The sequence below is a fragment of the Equus caballus genome, chromosome 3, assembly GCF_041296265.1.
Source record: "Equus caballus isolate H_3958 breed thoroughbred chromosome 3, TB-T2T, whole genome shotgun sequence".
NCBI lineage: Eukaryota > Metazoa > Chordata > Mammalia > Perissodactyla > Equidae > Equus > Equus caballus.
In genome coordinates, this window is record NC_091686.1 from 124,719,612 (window position 1) to 124,738,506 (window position 18,895).

General features: G+C 59.6%; 1 protein-coding gene across 4 annotated transcripts in view; it reads right to left on the minus strand.

Moving 5' to 3' along the window:
• Window positions 1-261: 261 nt before the first annotated feature.
• The window catches only part of UVSSA (UV stimulated scaffold protein A), a 32,190-nt gene continuing 13,556 nt past the window's right edge, over window positions 262-18,895 (minus strand). For all 4 annotated transcript variants that reach the window (XM_070264068.1, XM_014738760.3, XM_070264067.1 and 1 more), the window contains 7 exons: window positions 15,162-15,279; window positions 9,410-9,554; window positions 8,772-8,897; window positions 7,869-8,052; window positions 7,236-7,347; window positions 4,321-4,495; window positions 262-2,593 (listed from right to left, as the gene is read on the minus strand). In XM_070264068.1, coding sequence (XP_070120169.1) covers window positions 2,500-2,593; window positions 4,321-4,495; window positions 7,236-7,347; window positions 7,869-8,052; window positions 8,772-8,897; window positions 9,410-9,554; window positions 15,162-15,279 — 954 coding nt within the window. In that variant the 3' untranslated portion in view covers window positions 262-2,499. The remainder of the gene's footprint in view (window positions 2,594-4,320; window positions 4,496-7,235; window positions 7,348-7,868; window positions 8,053-8,771; window positions 8,898-9,409; window positions 9,555-15,161; window positions 15,280-18,895) is intronic.

An 18,895-nucleotide genomic window follows, 5' to 3' on the forward strand; every position in this document is an offset into this window, starting at 1 on the left:
ACATACAACTATTAGAATAAATAAGTTCAGCAAGGTTTCAGGATACATGACCAACATACAGAAATCAGTTGTATTTCTATACATTAGCAATAAACAATCCAAAAATGAAATTCAGAGAACAATTTTGTTTACAGTAGCATCAAAAAGAATAAAATACTTAGGAATAAATTTAACAAAATAAGTGCAAAACTTGTACACTGAAAACTACAAAACACTGTTGAAATAAACTAAAGACAGAAATAAATCAAAAGATACCCCAAGTTCGTGAATGAGACAGTTTAATATTAAGATGACAACACTTTCCAAAGTGATCTCTGGATTCAACAGCCCCTCTCAAAGTCTAAGCCACCTTTTTGCATAAATTGATAAGCTGATCTTAAAATTCATGTGGAAATGCAAAACAATCTTGAAAAAGAACAAAGTTGGAGGACTCACTTTCAGATTTAGATACTCACCGCGGAGCTACATTAATTGAGGCATTGACACGAGGGAATACAGGTCACGGGGATACAACTGAGTGACCAGATACAAACTCGTACATTTATGGTCAACTGATGATCAATAAATCAATGGGAAAATAATCATCTGTTCAACAAAGAGTCCTGAGACAGCTCGACATCCACATGAAAGGAGGAAGCTGGACTCTACCTCACACGCACACAAAAATTAACTCCAAATGGATCAAACACCTAAATTTAAGAGCTGAAACTATACAACTCTTAGAAGAAAACACAGGGGTACCCCTTCATGACCTTGCGTTAGACAACGGTTGCTTAGAAAAGACAAGAAAAGCACAAGGGACAAAAGAAAAACAGATATACTGGAGTTCATCAAAATTAACAACTTTTGTGCTTCCAAGGACACTGTCAAGAAAGTGAAAAGACAGAATGGGAAAAAATATTTGCAAATCATATAAGGGCCTAGTATCCAGAACACATAAAGAACTCTTACAACTCAAAACAAACAATTCAATTAAAAATGGGCAAAAGATCTGAATTGACATTTTCCCAAAGACATACACATGGTCAATAAGTACATGAAAAGATGCTCGATATCATTAGTCATTAGGAAAATGCAAATCAAAACCACAATGAGGCCACTTCACACCCATTAGGATGGCTGAAATTAAAAAGATAGTAACAGGGGCCGGCCCTGTGGCATAGTAGTTAAGGTTGTGTGCTCCACTTTGGCAGCCCGGGGTTCACAGGTTCAGATCCCAGGCGTGGACCTAGCACCACTTGTCAAGCCAAGCTGTGGAGGCATCCCACATAAGATAGAGGAAGATTGGTACAGATGCTAGCTCAGTGACAATTTTCCTCACCAAAAAAAAGGTAGTAACAAGTGTTGGCAAGAACATGGAGACTGGAACCCCAGGCACAGCTGGTGGGAACATAAGGTGGTAAGGCCACTGTGGGAGACAGATCCACAGCTCCTCAGAAGGGTAAACGCAGCATTACCATACGACCCAGGAATTCCACTCCTAGAGATAAAAACATACGTCCACACAAAGACTTGGATGCAAGCGTTCGTAGCAACCTTCCTCATGATAGCCAAGAGTGCAAACAACCCAAATGTCCACATCTACAGATCAAGAATGGGATGTCCACACATGGAGTCTTGTTGGGCAACGAGGAAGGAAGTTCTGGCACATTCTCCAGCACAAACGAACCTTGGAAACACTGTGCTGAGTGAAAGAAGCCAGACACAAAAGGCCACGTGCTGTCATGATTCCATCCATACAAAACGTCCAGAAAGACACGGTAGACCTGGAGGCCAGGGGGAGACTGCGGGGGGGGAGGGGGGGGGTGATGACAGGTTCTAGACCGGACAGCCACGGGGGCGCACGGCACTGCGAACGCACCAATGCCCGCGGGCTGGACGCCTAAAGCAGGCGGCTGTCACGTACTCAGTTACATCTCAATAAAGTGAGTGGAAAACGCAGAGCAAGGGCCTTCTCTGCCGTCGGACATGCTCTCGTCACCAACATGTTCCAGGAGCTGGAAATGCAGGCGCGACAGTGTGGGGGGTCCACTTCCCTTTGTGTTTGGGTTAAAAACAGGAAGTACAGAAACATGTGGGTGTCCTCAAGCTCCTCGAGTGGCTGCCCCTGGGGAGGAGGCAGAAAATAGGGTGTGGGGGCCACACACACGTTCCAAGTGCTGAGCCGTGTATACATTCCCTCGACTCTGAACCACGTCACAAAACACACGGACGCCCCACTGTGGACACGGCTGCCCCATTCAACACCCAGGCTCCAAGGGCCTCTGAGGCAGGCCAGACCTGTACCCTAGATGACAATGGCCAGCCCCAGCAAGGAGAGTCCATACCTCTGGGGAATTTTAATTAGAATATGCACCATTTCCTTGAATTAAATATAAGCAACCATGGTGGCCATGGTTACTGCCTACACCTGCGTCTGCTCTCCCATCCTAGTGCGCTGGTGGAGGGAGATGAGAAGGGGACGACCAGAGGGGCCCACAGCACACCTGGCCCAGCCCTCTAATTCAGTGCATAGTTAAACTGGTTTGCAAACTTCTCGTGCTTCTTCTGATCCATCTGGTTCATGGCTGTCACCACCCTCTGCACGGCTGCCCTGTGGGGAAAGCAAAGCAAGACACGATCAGGGAGGCGCTGGGCAGGGCCGGGCTCCCGAACACGGCCTGGTGTGGATCTAGTACCCGTCCTGGGGTGGGCGACACAGCTTGTAGTCGGCCAGAGTCTACCCATCCAGAGCCAGAAACCACAGTGGACGGCTCTGCCCCTGAAGGTGGGCTTGGCCATGCCCTGGGCTTCTCCCATCGCCTCCCTGAGTCCTGCAGGCAGTCCTAGGACCCCCCAGTCCTGCCAGCATCAGGTTGTACCCCAGAATGAGGGCCCAGCCTGCCCAGCGACCAGGCGGGGGGTGGCGTGCAGGCAAACGCAGTTAGGAAGCACCGATTCAGACTCGGCCCAGCTCTTGCCCAGCTGCACACAGAGCGCTGCTGCCAGGTCGGGGCAAATACTGGGAACATGCAGCAAGAAGACACGCACGAGCAGCTCCAGTGCGTCTCACCGCCTAGCTCGGCTGCTTGAGGGCCCTGGACCCAGCAGGTCCCTGTGCCCGGGAGGAAGCTGCTGAAGCCACGAAGCAGGGATGCCCCTTGTCCTGGAGCGCCATGGACCGCTGGGCATTGCTCTGGGGCTCGACCGGCCTGTGAGGGGTCGGTCACTGTGGCCCTCCTGCAGGGAGAGCCCCAGCCACACGCTGCAGCGAGCAGCCAGACTTTGGGCCCCGTGGAGGAAAAGTGGAGGCCGCTTGGCGACATTCCTCTGGGCGTTAGCACCCAGCAGGCCCTTCCTTGGCTGATCCCAGAAAACCAGCTCTATGCCGGGCTGGGCCGGGCCCTCCTCTGGACACTGATGGACAGGGCAGGCCAGCAGCGAAGGGCTGGTCCATGGGCTGTGGGGCCCCATGTAGGTGCCAAGGGATCTGCCCTCCTGTCCAGCCCCACTCAGGCTGGGCACACGGCAGTGACGTGGCCAGGAGGGCAGGAGGGGCCTCGTCTGCCGGGTGAGCTGAGCTGAGTGCCCTCCGGGGTCCTGGCGGGAAAGCTGCCTCAGGAGCCAGCCTAAGGAGCCAGTGCCCTCAGGGTCAGGGCACGAACCTGAGGAGGGAGACCGTGGCTGTGTGGTTTCTAAGCAGGTGGCCTACCCACCTCTAGCCACACCGTGAACGCGGCAGGCACCTCTGGCCGACCCCGGTGGACAGGCAGTGGGGATGCTGGGCTGGTGGCCTCTCTGCTCTGGCCTGCCGAGTTCCCACGGGCCAGGCTGGTCCGGGAAGATCCAGCCGACCCCTAACCCCCAGAGCCAGGCTTGGAGCAGCACAAGGCACACCTGCCCCTGGTGGCACCAGCTGAGCGTGGCTGGGGCTGCAACCCCTGCCCTGCAGCATCAGACATAACTGCCCTTGCTGAGGTCACCATGTGGACACCTCTGGGCACTAACCACGAGGGGCCAGCCTGGCCAGCACCCATCCCTTCTGGGTCAGCCAGGGAAGGGAGAGACTTGGGGCTGGCTCTCCTCCGACCACTGGGCCGTGAGTGCACGCTGGCTGGCCAGGGGAGCCTACATGGGAAGGTGTCCTTCTGTCCCCCTGGGGGACGGCTCCTGGCTCCTGACGGGCCTACAGCTGGCTGGGAGCATCTGTCCTGACGGCCCAGTGATCACCGGGAGAAACGTGCGGCAGAAGGGGAGCCAGAGAACGCCTCGGAGCAGGGCCGACTTCCACCCAGCACCCCGAATCCAGGGGCTGGGGGGCACTCGGCAAGGGGCCCTTACTTGGCGAAGACTTTCTTGGAGATGCGCGCACGGGCGGTGTCAGCCTGCCGCTTCAGGTCGGTGAGGCCAGGGTGCTTCTTCCTCTTGCCTTTGCCTCTCCCGCTGGCCCTGGATGCGCCGAGGTCCACACCCGTGGCTGCCTCCACGTCCCTCATAAACTCCGGGTCCTGCCAGTCTGCAGACAGACCCCAGACCTCAGGAAACCCTGTACAGTCAGGGCGCCTCTCGCCTGAGCCCCGGCCCTCCCTGACGCTGGCTGAGGGCAGGGCTGAGCTCCTCCCCACCTGCCCGCCCGTGCCCTCACAGGCCGGGGAGGAGCCGGGGGGAGCCCGGAGGCCATTCCTGTGCATCCACTGACCTCTCAGGCAGGAAGGCAGCCAAGGGGGGTGGCTGGGGGACGGTGACACCCACAGGCTGCTTCCCAGCCTCCCAGCTGGACTGTGTCCCGCCAGAACCCCAATCGTGGCCGCCAGACCCGACTGCGGGCTGGAGGTTGTGCAGCAGAGGCAGCCACGGCTGAGGGGCAGGGTGGCCGGGCTTTCCTTTTTGTTGGTCCAAAGACTACTTGGCCACAGGCCTCAGCAATGAGGGCATCAGCACACCCTGCTCTTCCTGGCCGTCACAGCCCCGGCCCTGTGGGGCAGCTAGAGACCGTGCTCTGAGGGGAAATATCACCCAGCCCCGCAGAGCCTGGCCTCGCCAGCCCCGGGGTGCAGCACAGCCAGGCCAGTGTGCTCATCTGCCAGGACCGACAAGGCATTAACTGTCTAAACGGGGTGGCAGGGGGGCTCCCCGCCTAGGGGGCACAGGCCCGGGGTTCCAACCCTGCCCTGGCAGCTCCTTGCTGTCTCAGGGTCTGCTTCTGCATCCCTGGCCGGCACTGCTCTGCCTCCAAAAGGCTGAGCAGGGGTCCATGAGACACGGTGTTGGTCCAGCCCGGCCATCTCAGGAAGGCCACCGAGGTCAGGGATGTGACAGCACAGCATCTCCCTGCGCCCAGACCTACGGACACCGACCCTGGCTTGCAGAAGGCTGCTGGACAGGCGTCACACCGATGGCGCCCACCACGCAGACAGGAAGCCCACAGGCCGGGGGCAGAGGGCCCATACAGCGAGGGCAGGAGCCACGCGCCCCAGACAGACAGATGGCGAGGCCACCCCAAGCTGATTTTTTGAAGTGAAGGAATACGGGGCTGCACAATTCAGATAGAAGAACGATTAATCCAAGATTAAGGAAAACTGTCTAAACAGTTTATCTCCCAATAATAAGAAGGCGTCACAGTTTGGGATCCCAGTGAATGGAGCAATTGTTTAAACACAACGGAAAAACGCCGGCACCCAGTGGAGATGGAATGAGCATCTCAGGAAAATGAAGGAGCAATTTAAAAGCCTTTGAAAAAAATCGATAGATGCCGGGGCGTGCGGCCTTCCTGCGTGCTGACGGGCCCGGAGCTCCGTGTGCATTGTCACCGAGGTGAGCGCCAGGGAAGAGAAAATTGGCCTGCGTGCGAGGGAGGCGGGATCGATACTGTCGTTAGTAAAGAGACGCTATTTCACATCTGACTGGCCAGCCCGGCCCGCGGCCGCAGCCGGTACCTGTTGTTAACAAGCCGCCGAGGCTGGAGAGCCAGATACTCTTCAGGCTGACACAAAAAATAGCCACTTAATTTGCTCCTGAGTGTGAGCCACCAGGGAAGGGCTCGCCCCGCGGATTAGCGGGTCAGGGGCCCCTCCCCGAGGCCTCCAGGGTGAGGGCCCGGGCGCCGACCCTGCGTGTCAGGCTGAGATCTAATATTCGTCTCTTATGACAAAGGGGAAAACCCCACTGATGACACACGCAGCGGCTGGGACCCTCACGTGCACGCCAGTGCTGCCCCCACGGACACCTCCGCCTTCGTTGGGGCTCCGGGCTGCGGGCGCAGCTCTTCTCAGGAAAGGGGCCCGAGGCGGCCAGCGCCACGAGACCTCAGCCAGGCGCGACAGACCCTGAGATGTCGAGCCCGACGAGGGCTGCCTCGATGCCCCCACCCCGAGCGTGCTGACAAGCAGCCCTGCCCATGACGACACTTGTGTGTGTCACAGCCCAGCCCTCCTGCTCAGGGCGCTCTGGAGACCGGGCAGCTGCCAGCCTGAGTGCAGCACAGGGCCAGCACACAGCACAGACATGCGTACCGGGAGGAGACGCATTCCCCGAATTGTCACGAGAACAAAGTCCAGGTGGCTGAAGCCCATGGTCTATTTGGTCTGAAACTTGGGAGCCCCGAGGAGGACCCCGAAAGAGCGCTCTGTGGAGACCTGGGTCCCTAAAGCCAGAGGTCCAGAGGCTCAGTCGGGCCTGCCTGGACCGTGGGCAGCACCCTCGCCTCCTGCCCAGGGGTGCACACACATGCACGTGCACAACACACACACGTTTACACACAACGTACACGCCACATACAGCACACATACGTGCACACACCGCCCTCCTGCCTGCTGTGGGGGGTAGGAGGTGTGGAGCAATTGCGCCCACACAAGAGCTCACAGGGCAGGGGACTGGGCGGGAGCAGGGTAACATGAGGAGGACTGCACCGGCCCCTCTAAGTGGCACAGGGTCCAGCTCACCTCCCCTCCACTCCTTCCTCTACTTAAAAATACGTCCAAGACCCCAGAACCCAAACATGCAGACAAACGACAACAAGGCAGCTTAAACTGTGGCAGTGCCCACGTCTCCCGTCAGGAGCCACGGGGAAACCTGGCCCCAGTGGAAGACTGAGCATCCTACAGGCCCAGGGACAGTGCATCCCCTGGTGCACTGCTGCTCGCTATGACCAGCTGGAGGCCACAGGTGACCACACAGACACCACGGCAGCCCTGGTGGCCGCTGTGGTCCAGGGCTGTCCCCCAATGCAGTGCTGGCCCCCCGGCCCCCAGACCTACCTGAGCGTCCTGCCGTCCTCTGCAGCTGCTGCCTCTGCTCCCGGGCCCTGTCCTCTGGGTTGAGGGGCCGTCCCGCATTGTCTCTCGGGATGATCTTCCCGTGGAAAGGGCACTACACAAAGACGGGGGGCTCTGATGGTGGGAGGGGGCCACCGCCATCTCTGCTCTCGGGGAGGCTGGCCCACACCACCCTTTGATCTCACATCCCTCAAAGGAGGGGCGCTCCGGACACTGCCAGGACAGAGCCAGGCGTGGAGTGGAGTCTGGGACCTGAGTCAGCCTGGCTGAAGGACCTCCCTCTGCCCCAGCCCCCGTGCACCAGGAGGCCCCTGTGACGCCCAGGCCCAGCGGAGTGGGCTCAGGAGACGCTGTGGAGGGAGGAAAGGCAGGAGCGAGTGTCCTGGCCCTGAGAGCGTCCCGGGTCCTGTGCCCAGACGCCAGGCCCTCGCCCGGACAGGAGGCCCCAGCACGATTCAGTGGCTACGTGATCCCTGCCAGCCACAGACCAGCCCTCCCTGGGGAGGGGGCCCCAGCCCAGGCACTTCCCTCCGGCTGCGCTGTCCTGGCCCAGCCGGCCCGAGGCAGCCGCCCCTGCATGCCCACGGGCCTCACCAGCCACGGCCACCGCCTCACCTTCAGCCGGTCCTGGCGCTCGCAGAGCCGGCCGTCGGGCCTTGGGGCGCGGCACCGGTGCTGCACCGGCTCAAATCGCCCCGCAAAGGTGATGCGGCGGCTCCGGAGCGTCTCCGAGACGTCGGCGTTGTCCACCTCCTCCTCCACCTCGCTGGGCTTCCAGAAGCGATGCTCAGAGTCAGATCTGCGATGCAAACCAGAGACGCTCAGAGCCGCCTGCAGGGACGCGCCTGGCAGCCCGTCACAAGGCCCGGGCAGGCACTGAGGAAGGCAGATCCCAAGACTCCCGGAGCCAGTTCCGGGTCCCATAGGACAGACACGGGAGGCTGTGCCCACCGGCCAGCTGGGCCTGGCAGGACACAGGGCTGGAGCAGGGCGGGCACCTTGACGACGGGGGGCAGGTGGCCGGATCGTGCCCCTCGTCCGCGGCTCCACAGAGAGAAAGCAGGGCCACTGCAGTGAGGTGGGCGGTCACCCAGAGACTCGCGGCAGAGTGTCAGGCCCGGCCCACACGGAGGCCTGAGTCAGAGGACCAGAGGGCAGTGGGATAGGGCCTGGGCAGAGGCACCAAAGGACATGAAGGGCCGGGAGGGCCCTGGCCCTGGCAGCCAACCCTTCCTGGTCAGGATGCCTGACCCTCGGGGAGGACGACGTGGACGTCTCCCCAGGGAGGTTCAGGGAGGTTCAGAGAAGTCCAAACGCCTGTGGGCACAGTTCCATGGCCGCGCACCGTGCCTACGAGAGCCTGCGCATTGCCATCAGCTCGACGTAGGGGGCGCCCCCTCGTGCCCCCCTGAACCTGGCAGCACTGTGCAGCAGGCCGGGCCACGCACCCGTGTCCATCGGGTGGGGAGGCAACCCCCACCAGGCGGCCCAGAGAACCACAGGCTCGTCTGCACTCACTTGAAGATCTTGCCAGCCGTCGGCTGCTCCTGGCCCCAGTAGCACAGGTCCACCCCAAAGGGCACAACAGGTGCCCGGGCCCGCTCTGCCGCCAGCTTCGCAGCCTCCTCTGGTCCCAGTGGTGTCCTGGAGAGGCCACAAGAATAGAGCAGGACGCACTGACCAAGCACGCCTGGAGCCGGCCACAGCTACTGCCTCTCCCTCTCGCTCTCCACACTCCCCGAGCACAGACCTAGAGCCCTGGGGTCAGCACACTCAAGCAATGACCTCTGCCCCCTGAAGCCTGGGCTCCAGGGCAGCCGCTGAGGCCCTGCAAGAAACCTGGCCCCTGGCTCCGGTTGTCCCCAGATGGCCATGCAGGGACCTGGCCTCGGATCTGTGGTGCTCACCCTGGGCCTGGGGGTGCCCTGACATCTGCCCCTCAGACCCCAGAGCCTCGGGCCCCTCCTGTGCCCTGGCTAATGCGCCAGAGCTCTGAGCCCCCATGGCCCCCACAGCCCTCACCCTAGGTAGACACCAGCAGGTGCTCGCCCGGCCAGGGCTGTGCACCCGGGCTGCCTTCAAGGAGCCAAAGCGCCCCGGGCAGCCAGAGGAAGCAGGCCAGAGCTCTGGGCAGAGGCAGGGCGTCCGGGAGTCACCTGGGGCTTGGGGGCAGGGACGAAGGCAAGCGGCCCTGGAGATGATGCAGCTGGGCGGCAGCAGAGGTGGGGTCGCACGCTTCCTCATCCCTCCTCGTCCTCTTCCTCGCTTCCAAGTCCCGCGCTGCTGGGTCCTTCTCTAGCCCTGGAACAGAGATGTGTGCTCCTGGCCACAGTCCCCATGACCCTGAGAGATCCCTTGGGGCACTGTGCTCCCACCCCCTGGTGACGGCACAGCAGTGACCTCGTGGTTAGGACGCGGCCCAGGTGGGTTAGCACCAGGTCTTCCAACAGCCCACAGCCACACTCCACAGAGCGCCTGCCCTGCCACCAGACAGCCCAGGTCACGATGCCGGCACCTCACTGACGCCCCCACAGGAGATGGCCGGAGACGGCGCCACCAGGCCACTGACCTCTGCAGGCCAGCAGCCATTTCTGGGTCCCCAGGGCAGGGTGAAGGCAGATTCCCAACACTATCGGAGCCCACTCACCCGGCTCCCCGGCCCCGCTGGCCTGCCTGTGCCGAGGCAAGGACCCTGGTCAGCTCTCAGGCTGCCCACCTTGGGGCCCTCCGATCCCTGCTGGCCCCTCTCAGCTGGGCGCACAGGCTGCGCTCTCCGGCCGCTGTCCGAGCCGGTGTCCCAAGGCTGCAGATGTGGCACGGGCAGGCTGTGGGCTAGGACACCAGAGGTGCTCCTCCCGGAGGGCATGGCTTGCTTCCCACATGCCCAACTGGTTGAAGGCGGCTAGCACCTCGAGGGCTGTGAACTGACAGGGAAGCCGAGATGCGAGAGCACGCGGCCATGAGAGAGAGAATAAACAGAGCGACACATCCTGGGAGACGAGGACAGAGGCCCAACAGGCGCACGGCACGCTCTCCAAGAGCTGAGGGAGATGCCGGAGGCACAAGCAGAGCTGAGGAAGAGGGCCAAGACGGTGTTTCTTCTAAGGAAGGCGGCGGGCAAGAGGGGAGGCTGCAGCTTGCGGAGGGATGGAGGGACGGGTGAGCGCGTGCACGAGAGGATAAGGACCCCTCACACACGAGACCCACATGGGACCGCATGCACGTCTGTTTCGAAAATACTCTTACAGCAAGTAATCAATCCGCCAAAAGAAAAATAAGTCAGGAGGGCGGGGTCCAGTAAATGCGACAAAGGACTTCGTAAGATTCACTGCTGCTCCCTCCTCCCAGCTGGAGTCTCACAACATCCAGAACCAAGCTGGTGTCTGGATGGTCCGACATGCTGGGGATGGCGGAGACTAGAGGGAAAGGGCCCCACGTCACGAGTCTGCAGGGGACAGTGTAGACACTGATGAACCAGGGAAATAAACAGGGAATGGTCCATAGAAGTGTGACTCCTTAAAAAGTTAGGGAGAACCCTCAGAAAAATAAACATTCTTACTACTTTATTTATACTTAATGAATAGTTTCAAAACTAGCAGAAGAAAAGTTAATCCAGCAAATAAAAGGTGGGGAAAAGGAAAAAAACAAAATGACAGCAACAATCAACAATCAGAGAGAAAGTGTGGTCAAAGCAGGCACAGGTGGGCCGGCCGACTGCAGCTGAAAACAGAGTAGCAGTGAGAGAAACGGGCTAAGATCAGTCGAGACAAACTCTGACTAGTTTCCACATATTTAGTAATTTCCTTTCTGTAAGAGACCCACTTAAAACGAACAGGTACAAAAAGCTGAAACTAAAGAGATGAAAACCACTATGCAAACAGGCACCCAGAGAAGATGATATAACAGTTGATACCAGAAAAACCGGATCTGAAGTGAAAAAGGGACAGAAAAGAAGGAACATGTGAAGGCATCACCAACAGGAAGGGATCTGCACCCCGCGAGCAGCTCCAGAGCCCGCGCTGAGGCAGCTCCACGGACCCTCCCCAGGTGGCGGTCAGACAGCTGGGCTGGGGATCTCGAGGAGACTGAGGCACTTCTGAAGGACAGGCGCCGCCCAGACTGTGTCCTTGGGCCACCGAGTGACCATCAGAAGGAGCCAGACGTTGGAAACAGAGACAGACAGGAAGCCCATCACGCACACACAGTCCCATGCTCTTCCTGAGCACGCGCCTCTCCACCCTCTACCTGCACAGACTTACGAGTGCTCCTGGGTTGAACGAGGAAAATCAGAAGGGAGATGACACAACACTGAGACCCGGACACCAAGAGGAGTGCTGCCCGCCCACTCGGGAGCAGGGCCCCCTGGGGAAGGAGGAGGGGTGGGGAAGGAGCCGGGCCTGCTGTGGCTGTGCCGGCAGTGCGCCGTCCCCTGGGCGGCTCCTGCAGCAGGGGTCAGCCTGGCACAACCCGGAAAAGGCCACGCCCGTCTTCACTGCTGCCCTAGGGTCGGCAGCCTGGCCCACTGCCCATTTTTGTGCCCAGTTTCTTGGTGCAGGGCCACGCTTGTCTGCCTGGTGCCGTCTGCAGCTGCTCCACAGAGACCATAGAGGTGGGTGCTGCCACGGGCTCTCGAGTTTACACTCTGGCCCTTACCAGAAAACACCCTCTAGATGCCCTTCGAGCCTGGCGTGCCGCCGTGCGAGTAGGGGCTACCCCTGACTTCTCGGGTTCCTGTGGCTGAGAGTAGAGGACACAGGACAGAGCCACGCAGAGTGACCAGGTCCACCCTTGGCCACCTGGAAGCACCATGAGCTCTGAGGCCGAGCTCGGGTGCACTGGGAAGGTGGCTAGGGCCCCGACCCGGCTCCGTCGTGGACACAGCTTCCAGCCCAGCTCATAAAAACTTCCAACGCCCCCATGTGGGTCACGCGGTCAGCCCCACATGCATGCACCTGCGAGTGTGCCACCCGCATGGCGAGGGGAGGCCAGACTGATGGTCGACGCTGTGGCGTCCAGATGGATACAATCACAGCCGAAAGATCAATATGAGAACTCCTCAGAGTTACAAGAATGAAATATATTTTTCATTGATTTGTTGTTTTAAACCATTAAAAAGATGGGTGAGCGTGTTCAAGCAGGGTGAATACTCAGGGCACTAAACGCACTGCCATTTCACACTGTTGTAGAAAGTCAATCTTGCTGACGTACTTTCAGAGCAAAATCCCAGAGAGCAGATGGCCCCCTGCCCGAGTGCACCTGCAGGGACGAGGGCGACTCCTGGGCAGACAGAGGCCACGAGTCGCGGCTAAACACCACCAGCTGCACCCTCCCAGCCGCGGACATAGCACAAAGTACAGGATCCGGGCTCAGAACTACTCCCACGGTTGCTTTTGGAAAGAATCATAAAAATGCCCAAACCCCCTTTCTGTTTAAATTGACGGAGGGGCACCATTTGCCTGCAGTGCCACGGCAGCCGCGGGCGGGAGAGCGAGCCATCGATCGCGGAGACGGGGCGGCCGGAGCTCCCGTGAAGGTGGGCTGCGCGCCTGACATTATTGATTCCACCCTGCGCAGCTGGCCTTGTAATTAAAATGTAAATTTGAGAAAGAGATTATGTCCTGACAGAAGTGCCAGGATTAAGGGGAAGATAAAAGCTCCTCAGTGAAAATTCAGAGAAAGAAACGAGGAGCGAGCGCCGGCTCCGCGCGGTGTGGATTTAGAGGGAATCCACTGCGAACCCGCCACGTTCCAAGGCAACGACGGAGACGGGAGATGAACCGGCCTCGTCAACTGGCTCACGCGCCATCCGCGCGCGCACCTCCAGAGCTCGCTCTGTGCGAGGCGGGATGAGGCCGGCCGCCCCGCCGGGCTGTAGCCTGGCCCTGGAGCAGAGGCCCGGCCTGGAGACCAGTCCGCCTCCCTCCCCCATCTTCCGCTCCCACCTGGCGCTGGGACCCTCCTCTGGACCCAGCGGCCCTCGGCCAGGCTGGCTGGGCAGCGGCGGAGGCCTCGGTCCTGCGCTGCCATGATCTCTGCCACCCACCTTTGCGACTGGACTCTGTCTAGAGAAGACAAACCAACAGCACCCGGCCCAGACCCTCGCCAGCCGTCACCACGTCTAGGGTAGGAGGTCAAGAGCCGTCCAGAGGCAAGTGGAGGACGAGCAGCAGGACAGCTCCCGAGCCCGAGGCGCCTCCACAAGCCAGGCCCACCAGGGCACCGTGCGCGTGGGGGATGCAGGCCTTGCTGGGAGGGGCCTGGCCAGGCAGTGGGGCAGCTCTGCCCCCTCCCTGCTGGCGCCCGCTGCCCGGGTGGTAAAGTGCAGGAGGCGTGGACTGAGTTCTCAGGGACAGTGGCTGAGGTCACCCCGCTTATTATCACCGACTACCAAGCACAAGCCAGCGGCCAGAGCGAACCTCACTAGCAGGATGTGCAAAGTGCCTGCGGCGAGCCAACGAACCGAGGGTCAGAGCCGGCTCCCATACCCCTAGAGGAGGGGCCCAGGGCCTCAGGGCCACGCAGCTGGGCCTCTGCTGGGCGCCAGGTGGGGCAGAGGAGGAGGGGCACACGCAGGTGGAGGGGCCTGGGCAGACAAGACTGCCCGGCACAGAGATGAGGAGCTCAGGCAGAGGCCCCAGCCGGGCTCCTGGGCAGTGGAAACTTGGAGATGTGGCTGGGGCCAACTAGGCTATCCCTGCAGGCCTCAAGCACCTCCTGGGTGCCCCGTGGGCACGTGGGGTGACAGTGTAGTCCAGGGGTGGGGGAAAACCACTTCCAGTGCGATGGCAACTGGAAGAACAGAGCCCAGAGGGCGTAGGGAGGGGGGACGGGCAGAGAGGACAGGCAGGCCAAGGAGGAAGGCCAGCGAAGCCGAGTGGGGGTGGAGAGCCTGCTCATGGGCTGTCCCCGCTGTCCGTGGCCCCTGGCGGGCAGGACGTGGGCACCCAGATGGCAGGCATGGAGCAAACAGGGGCCGTGCAGACAGAGAGTCGTGAGGGATCGTACTAATTCACCCCAATGGCACTTGGGTTGTCTAACCGTCTAAATTCTTTTAACAAATTTACATTTCATCTTTCAGACTCTGACTTAAATCGGCTTGTCCACTTGCCACAAAGGCACGGGTCGTGTTTTTATTTGCTTCCTCCGGACGTGGGGTGACGCCCCGTGTGTCCGAGGTGGATCATGGAGGGGCCCTAACATGGGCACACACTCCTTCCTAGAGGGCCACAATCCTGGGTGCAGAACATGGCTTTTAGAGGCTTTTTGGAAAAGAAAATTCTAGATGGGAAAGACCAATCACAGACGGGTTTGCACAACGTGGCTCTCTGTCACGGCATAAACAGCCTCCAACCGACACCGAGCCTGTGACTCTACAAACGGTGAGGAGGAACACTGCCTTGCTCGTGACACCCCAAGAAATGGTGACTGAGGGGTGGGGGAGCCGGAGAACGGGGAGCAGCGGCCTCCTGCCATCGGCTCCCTCCCACCCCAAACCACACACCCCCCCAACGCCCTCCCGCGTGCAGGAGCAGAGCTCGCTCACTGTCTGCCCCGGGGGGCCCGAGACTGTGCATCGAGTCAGGGGCCCTCCGAGGCCTCTGCTCTGTGTGGGTGTCCTGGCTGCGCCCACGGGGACTGGGCTAGGGCCTGCCCGGCTGGGGGACAGCAGGAGCCTGGGCCTCCTACCCAGGCCATCAGAGGAGAATTGCACGATTTTCAGTGAAAGCAGCTCGGCAGGGTCACTGGGCAGGGACGCAGCAAACTGCAGGACCACGTGGCTTGGGCTAGGGGCACCCGCCTTGGCCAGCTCGTGCACTGAGTGGGCCCTAGACCCAGACGTGAGGTCATGCCTGAAGGGGCAGAGTCCTGAGTGGGACCCCTCCAGGTGCCCCGCCCCTCGCCACTCACCATACTCGGGCCGCAGGTGGTCAGGGATGCAGGCCTCGTACCCCTCCTTCTCTGGGACCTCCACAAAGTCCTCGTCGTCCTCGTCCTCGTCCTCATCCTCGTCCCCCGGGGCTGCCGTCTATGGAAACACCCCAAGACTCGTGTATGAAAACAGCAGGCAGAGCACGAGATGCCTCGTCCCACTTCCGTGGAGCCCCCTCTCTGGGTTGGGGTCCGGTCCTCAGCCATGCGGATGCATTGAAGATCGTCTGCAAGTCCAGGCCCGTCCTGAAAGCTGCACCAGCCCGTGGCCCTCCGCCAGCGGCCGGTTGGGGTCCAGTTCAACCCACAACAGGGACACCTGCCAGTGGTGAGGCCCTGTGAAGTGCACACACGGGCATCACCCTGCCACCTCACGGGGCACATGCGCGTCCAAAGCCCCGAGGAGCGGGACACGAGCCTACTCTGGGCACAGCGTGGCCACATCCAGCTTACACCGGGCCAGCTCCCCATTTGGGCCTCCGGTTGTGGCGGTGCAAGTACAGCACTTCTGGAATATTCTGTCTTTAACAATCACTTGTGAAAAAGCCACTGAAGAGTTTTCTTTGGACGAGGCCACCTCCTTGGCAGGGTCAGTGTGGTGAGGTCGCCCATGCTGTGCTGGAGGGAGCCCGGAGCCACCAGAAGAGCCAAGGCCGTAAAGCAGGAGGGGCTGCTGCCCTGGTGACCAACAGCCATGCTCCCGCCCACACGCTAGGGCCACACGCAGCAGGGGTTGGCACCACGGCTGGCCCTGCCCTGCGGGCCTGCTGCAGAAACCCCCCCAGGGCCAGCTCAGCTTCCCCTCCACCCCAGGCCCCGCCTAACATTCTCAATGACCCTACCCGCCCCCAGGACAGGGCGTGGGGGAGCGCCCCGCCCCCCCTCACGGGGGGGACCTGTCCTCCCTCAGAGGGTCGGAGCAGGAAGGCGCCCAGAAGCCCAGCCCAGCCAAACGATGGCGCCATCTCTCCCCTCCAGCCTCTCGGGCCAGGAGGGGGCAGCTGCCCCCAGAGTAGCAATACCTGCCACAGCCAATTCCAGCCCCCCTGGAGGGAACATCCAGAAGGGAGAACCCCGTGAGACAAACACCAACCCCGGGGACCCTTCCAGGCAGTGAGAGGCAGACTTTGAGAAGCCGAACCGCCTGACACGGCCCGACAGCAACACCTCAGGGCATAATCGCGGCCTGGATGGAGGGGGACTGGGCCGCCAGCGCTCCGTGACCCACCGCGGGAGTCCCGTGCCTGCCCTACGCCAAACCCACAGCCCCCTCAGCTGCCAGTCACGTGTGGAGCCTGCAGCACCCCAGGCCGGGCATCACCTGCATTTGGCCATACCTGCGGGCCCGGGAGCCGCCTGGCGGCATAATCAGATGCAAATGCACTTGTTTAGGTACAACCCACAGCCGTGCATCTGGGAGCGCGGGAGACATTCATCACGGGAAACGGTAATTTTTGTTATCAGTCTAACACTGATCAAAAGGGAAGCCTGTCTCCACCGCTGACCTGTGAGACGCTCCAATTATACTCTTTGGAGATGACAGGGGCACTTAACTCCCGAGCCGAGCAAATGACGACCATCAATCACGTTTGAATAACAATGAGCCACGGACCTGAAAATTATTTTTGTATAGAATCTACCCAGGAATTTATGAAAGGTGGCGAGCAGCCCAAGGTTTAGGGCATTACGGTTCCCGCTGGTGCAGCGCGCTTCAAACACTAAACAGAATTTATGTGTTAATTTTCTAAAAGGTAGATGTGGACCGGGTGCTACAACGCGTAACACACAGTGCCAGGGTTAAATATGGGGCCATTTTCATAAAATATTATGCTTATTGCGCACACCCTTGAGTCTCACTGGGGACTTTTATTAAATTTTCATTTCCTAAAAAATATTTAGCTGCTTAGCTAACTATTAGGAATTATACCTTCTTCCGCCCCAACTAAAATTGTTTATTCCTGTGATTAAATATGGAAGCCTGGGCTCCTCTTTGCCCCTAAATTAGCACTGATAAGGCCGTGTGGGGCTGCCCGTGTCTCTAGGAGGACACGTGTCCTGTATCAACGCCCTGGGACCCCGTCTGGGCCCACAGAGCTGCGAGTGAGGTCCCCACAGCCAGTCTTCCAGGCGGAACTTTGCTGGAACGACCTGGGGCTCTCTCTGTAAGAGCCACGCAGCATGCACCTCCACACCTGCGCGTCAGAGCTTTAGCGGCTGGGGGCCCCACGCAAACTGCACAACGTAGGACTAGGGACTCTAAACAACATCCTCGAGTTCAGCTCACGTGAGGGAGCCTCGGCCGTCTGAAATCCCCGGAGCGCGTAGGGCCCCCGGATGTCTGACTCCAGGCGCACGGCCATCAGGGAAGACAGTGACGCTGACGTCACAGCACAGTCACGGCTGCGTGACACCTGTGTGACCTGCTCAAGGGCCACGCACCAAATGCCTGTTCAAAGAACAGAAACAGCTCCAGCCAGGCCGCACAGCCCTCTCCAAGACTTCGGAAAAGCTGCATGGCTCGGGGGGAACTGAGGCCCACAGGAAAGCATCCATCTGAGCTCATTGAGGGGCCAGTCCAGAGGTTCGAGGCAGTGGTGGTGGCCACCTCCTCTCAAAGCCAAAGGCCACGGATTGGGAAGAAGCCAGCACTGACGGGGAGTGGGAGGGGCAGAGCAGGGGCGTGTGGACAGGCAAGGATCCTGTGAAGGAGGGCTCTGAGGAGGCAGGTGGTCCTCAAACTCTGGTCGGACTCGTGAACTGTTCTTAAGAGCAGTTTGCTGGGTCTCCCAATCACAACGAAACAACACACCACACAACACACTTGAGAAACCAGACCCGGCCCCAGTCTAGGGGACTCGGGTCAGCCAGGCTGCCTGCTCCAGGGTGTGCGTTCACCATCCCTATCTGGTGACGTCCTCGGGCGGCCAGCCAGAGCCCTGAGGCCAATCGGACCCCTCCTGCGCTTTGTGGAGGCCACGGGCGAGTGCCAGGCGCGCTGGAGGACAGCCTCCCAGACATGCGGCCCTGGGGAGGCGCGGGCTGCCGCGGCTTTCTACGAACCGACTCTCACCCACAGTTAAAAGGATTTAGAAAAATGAGCCTCGGCGATCATAATTAAACAAGCAATAAAATGGCTAAAATATACAACGCAATCAGTTTACAGAAGTAGGGCAGCGAGGTTACTAATTATTCGAGAAGGAACGAGAAGAGCGGCCTGGCGCAGGAGCGCTCTGCCCGCCAGCCGCGTGCCCGAGATACAGCTGGGCTGTTAAATAAATTTTGTCCAATCTAATTAACTGGGGCACAATCTCAATTACTTTTCACCCAAGAAATCACTTTTGTTCAGTTTTTATGTGTCTGTTTCCCTTTTTTAAAAAAAAAAATGATGTAAGGCCTCGTCAGACAAGTGAGCTCCAAACTGCATTTGTCTTTCAGCGGCTGATGGCCATGCATTTAAAACCCCATTCTATCTTATAAACTAAAAATTAAACGTGCTCAGCTGTGATGGTCGTCATTGCGTCTGCTATTTATATGCTAATACCCTCCCTGGAAGGCCGCGCAAATTGCCCAGCCAGGCCAATATCTCATGTGCATCTCTGGCTGTGGGACGCACCTCAGAGGGCAGAGGGCCGGTGCTCGGCTGACCACGCGAGCAGGCGGGAGCAGGGGCCCACACACAGCACCACCCACCCCGTGACGCCTGCCTGGACGCA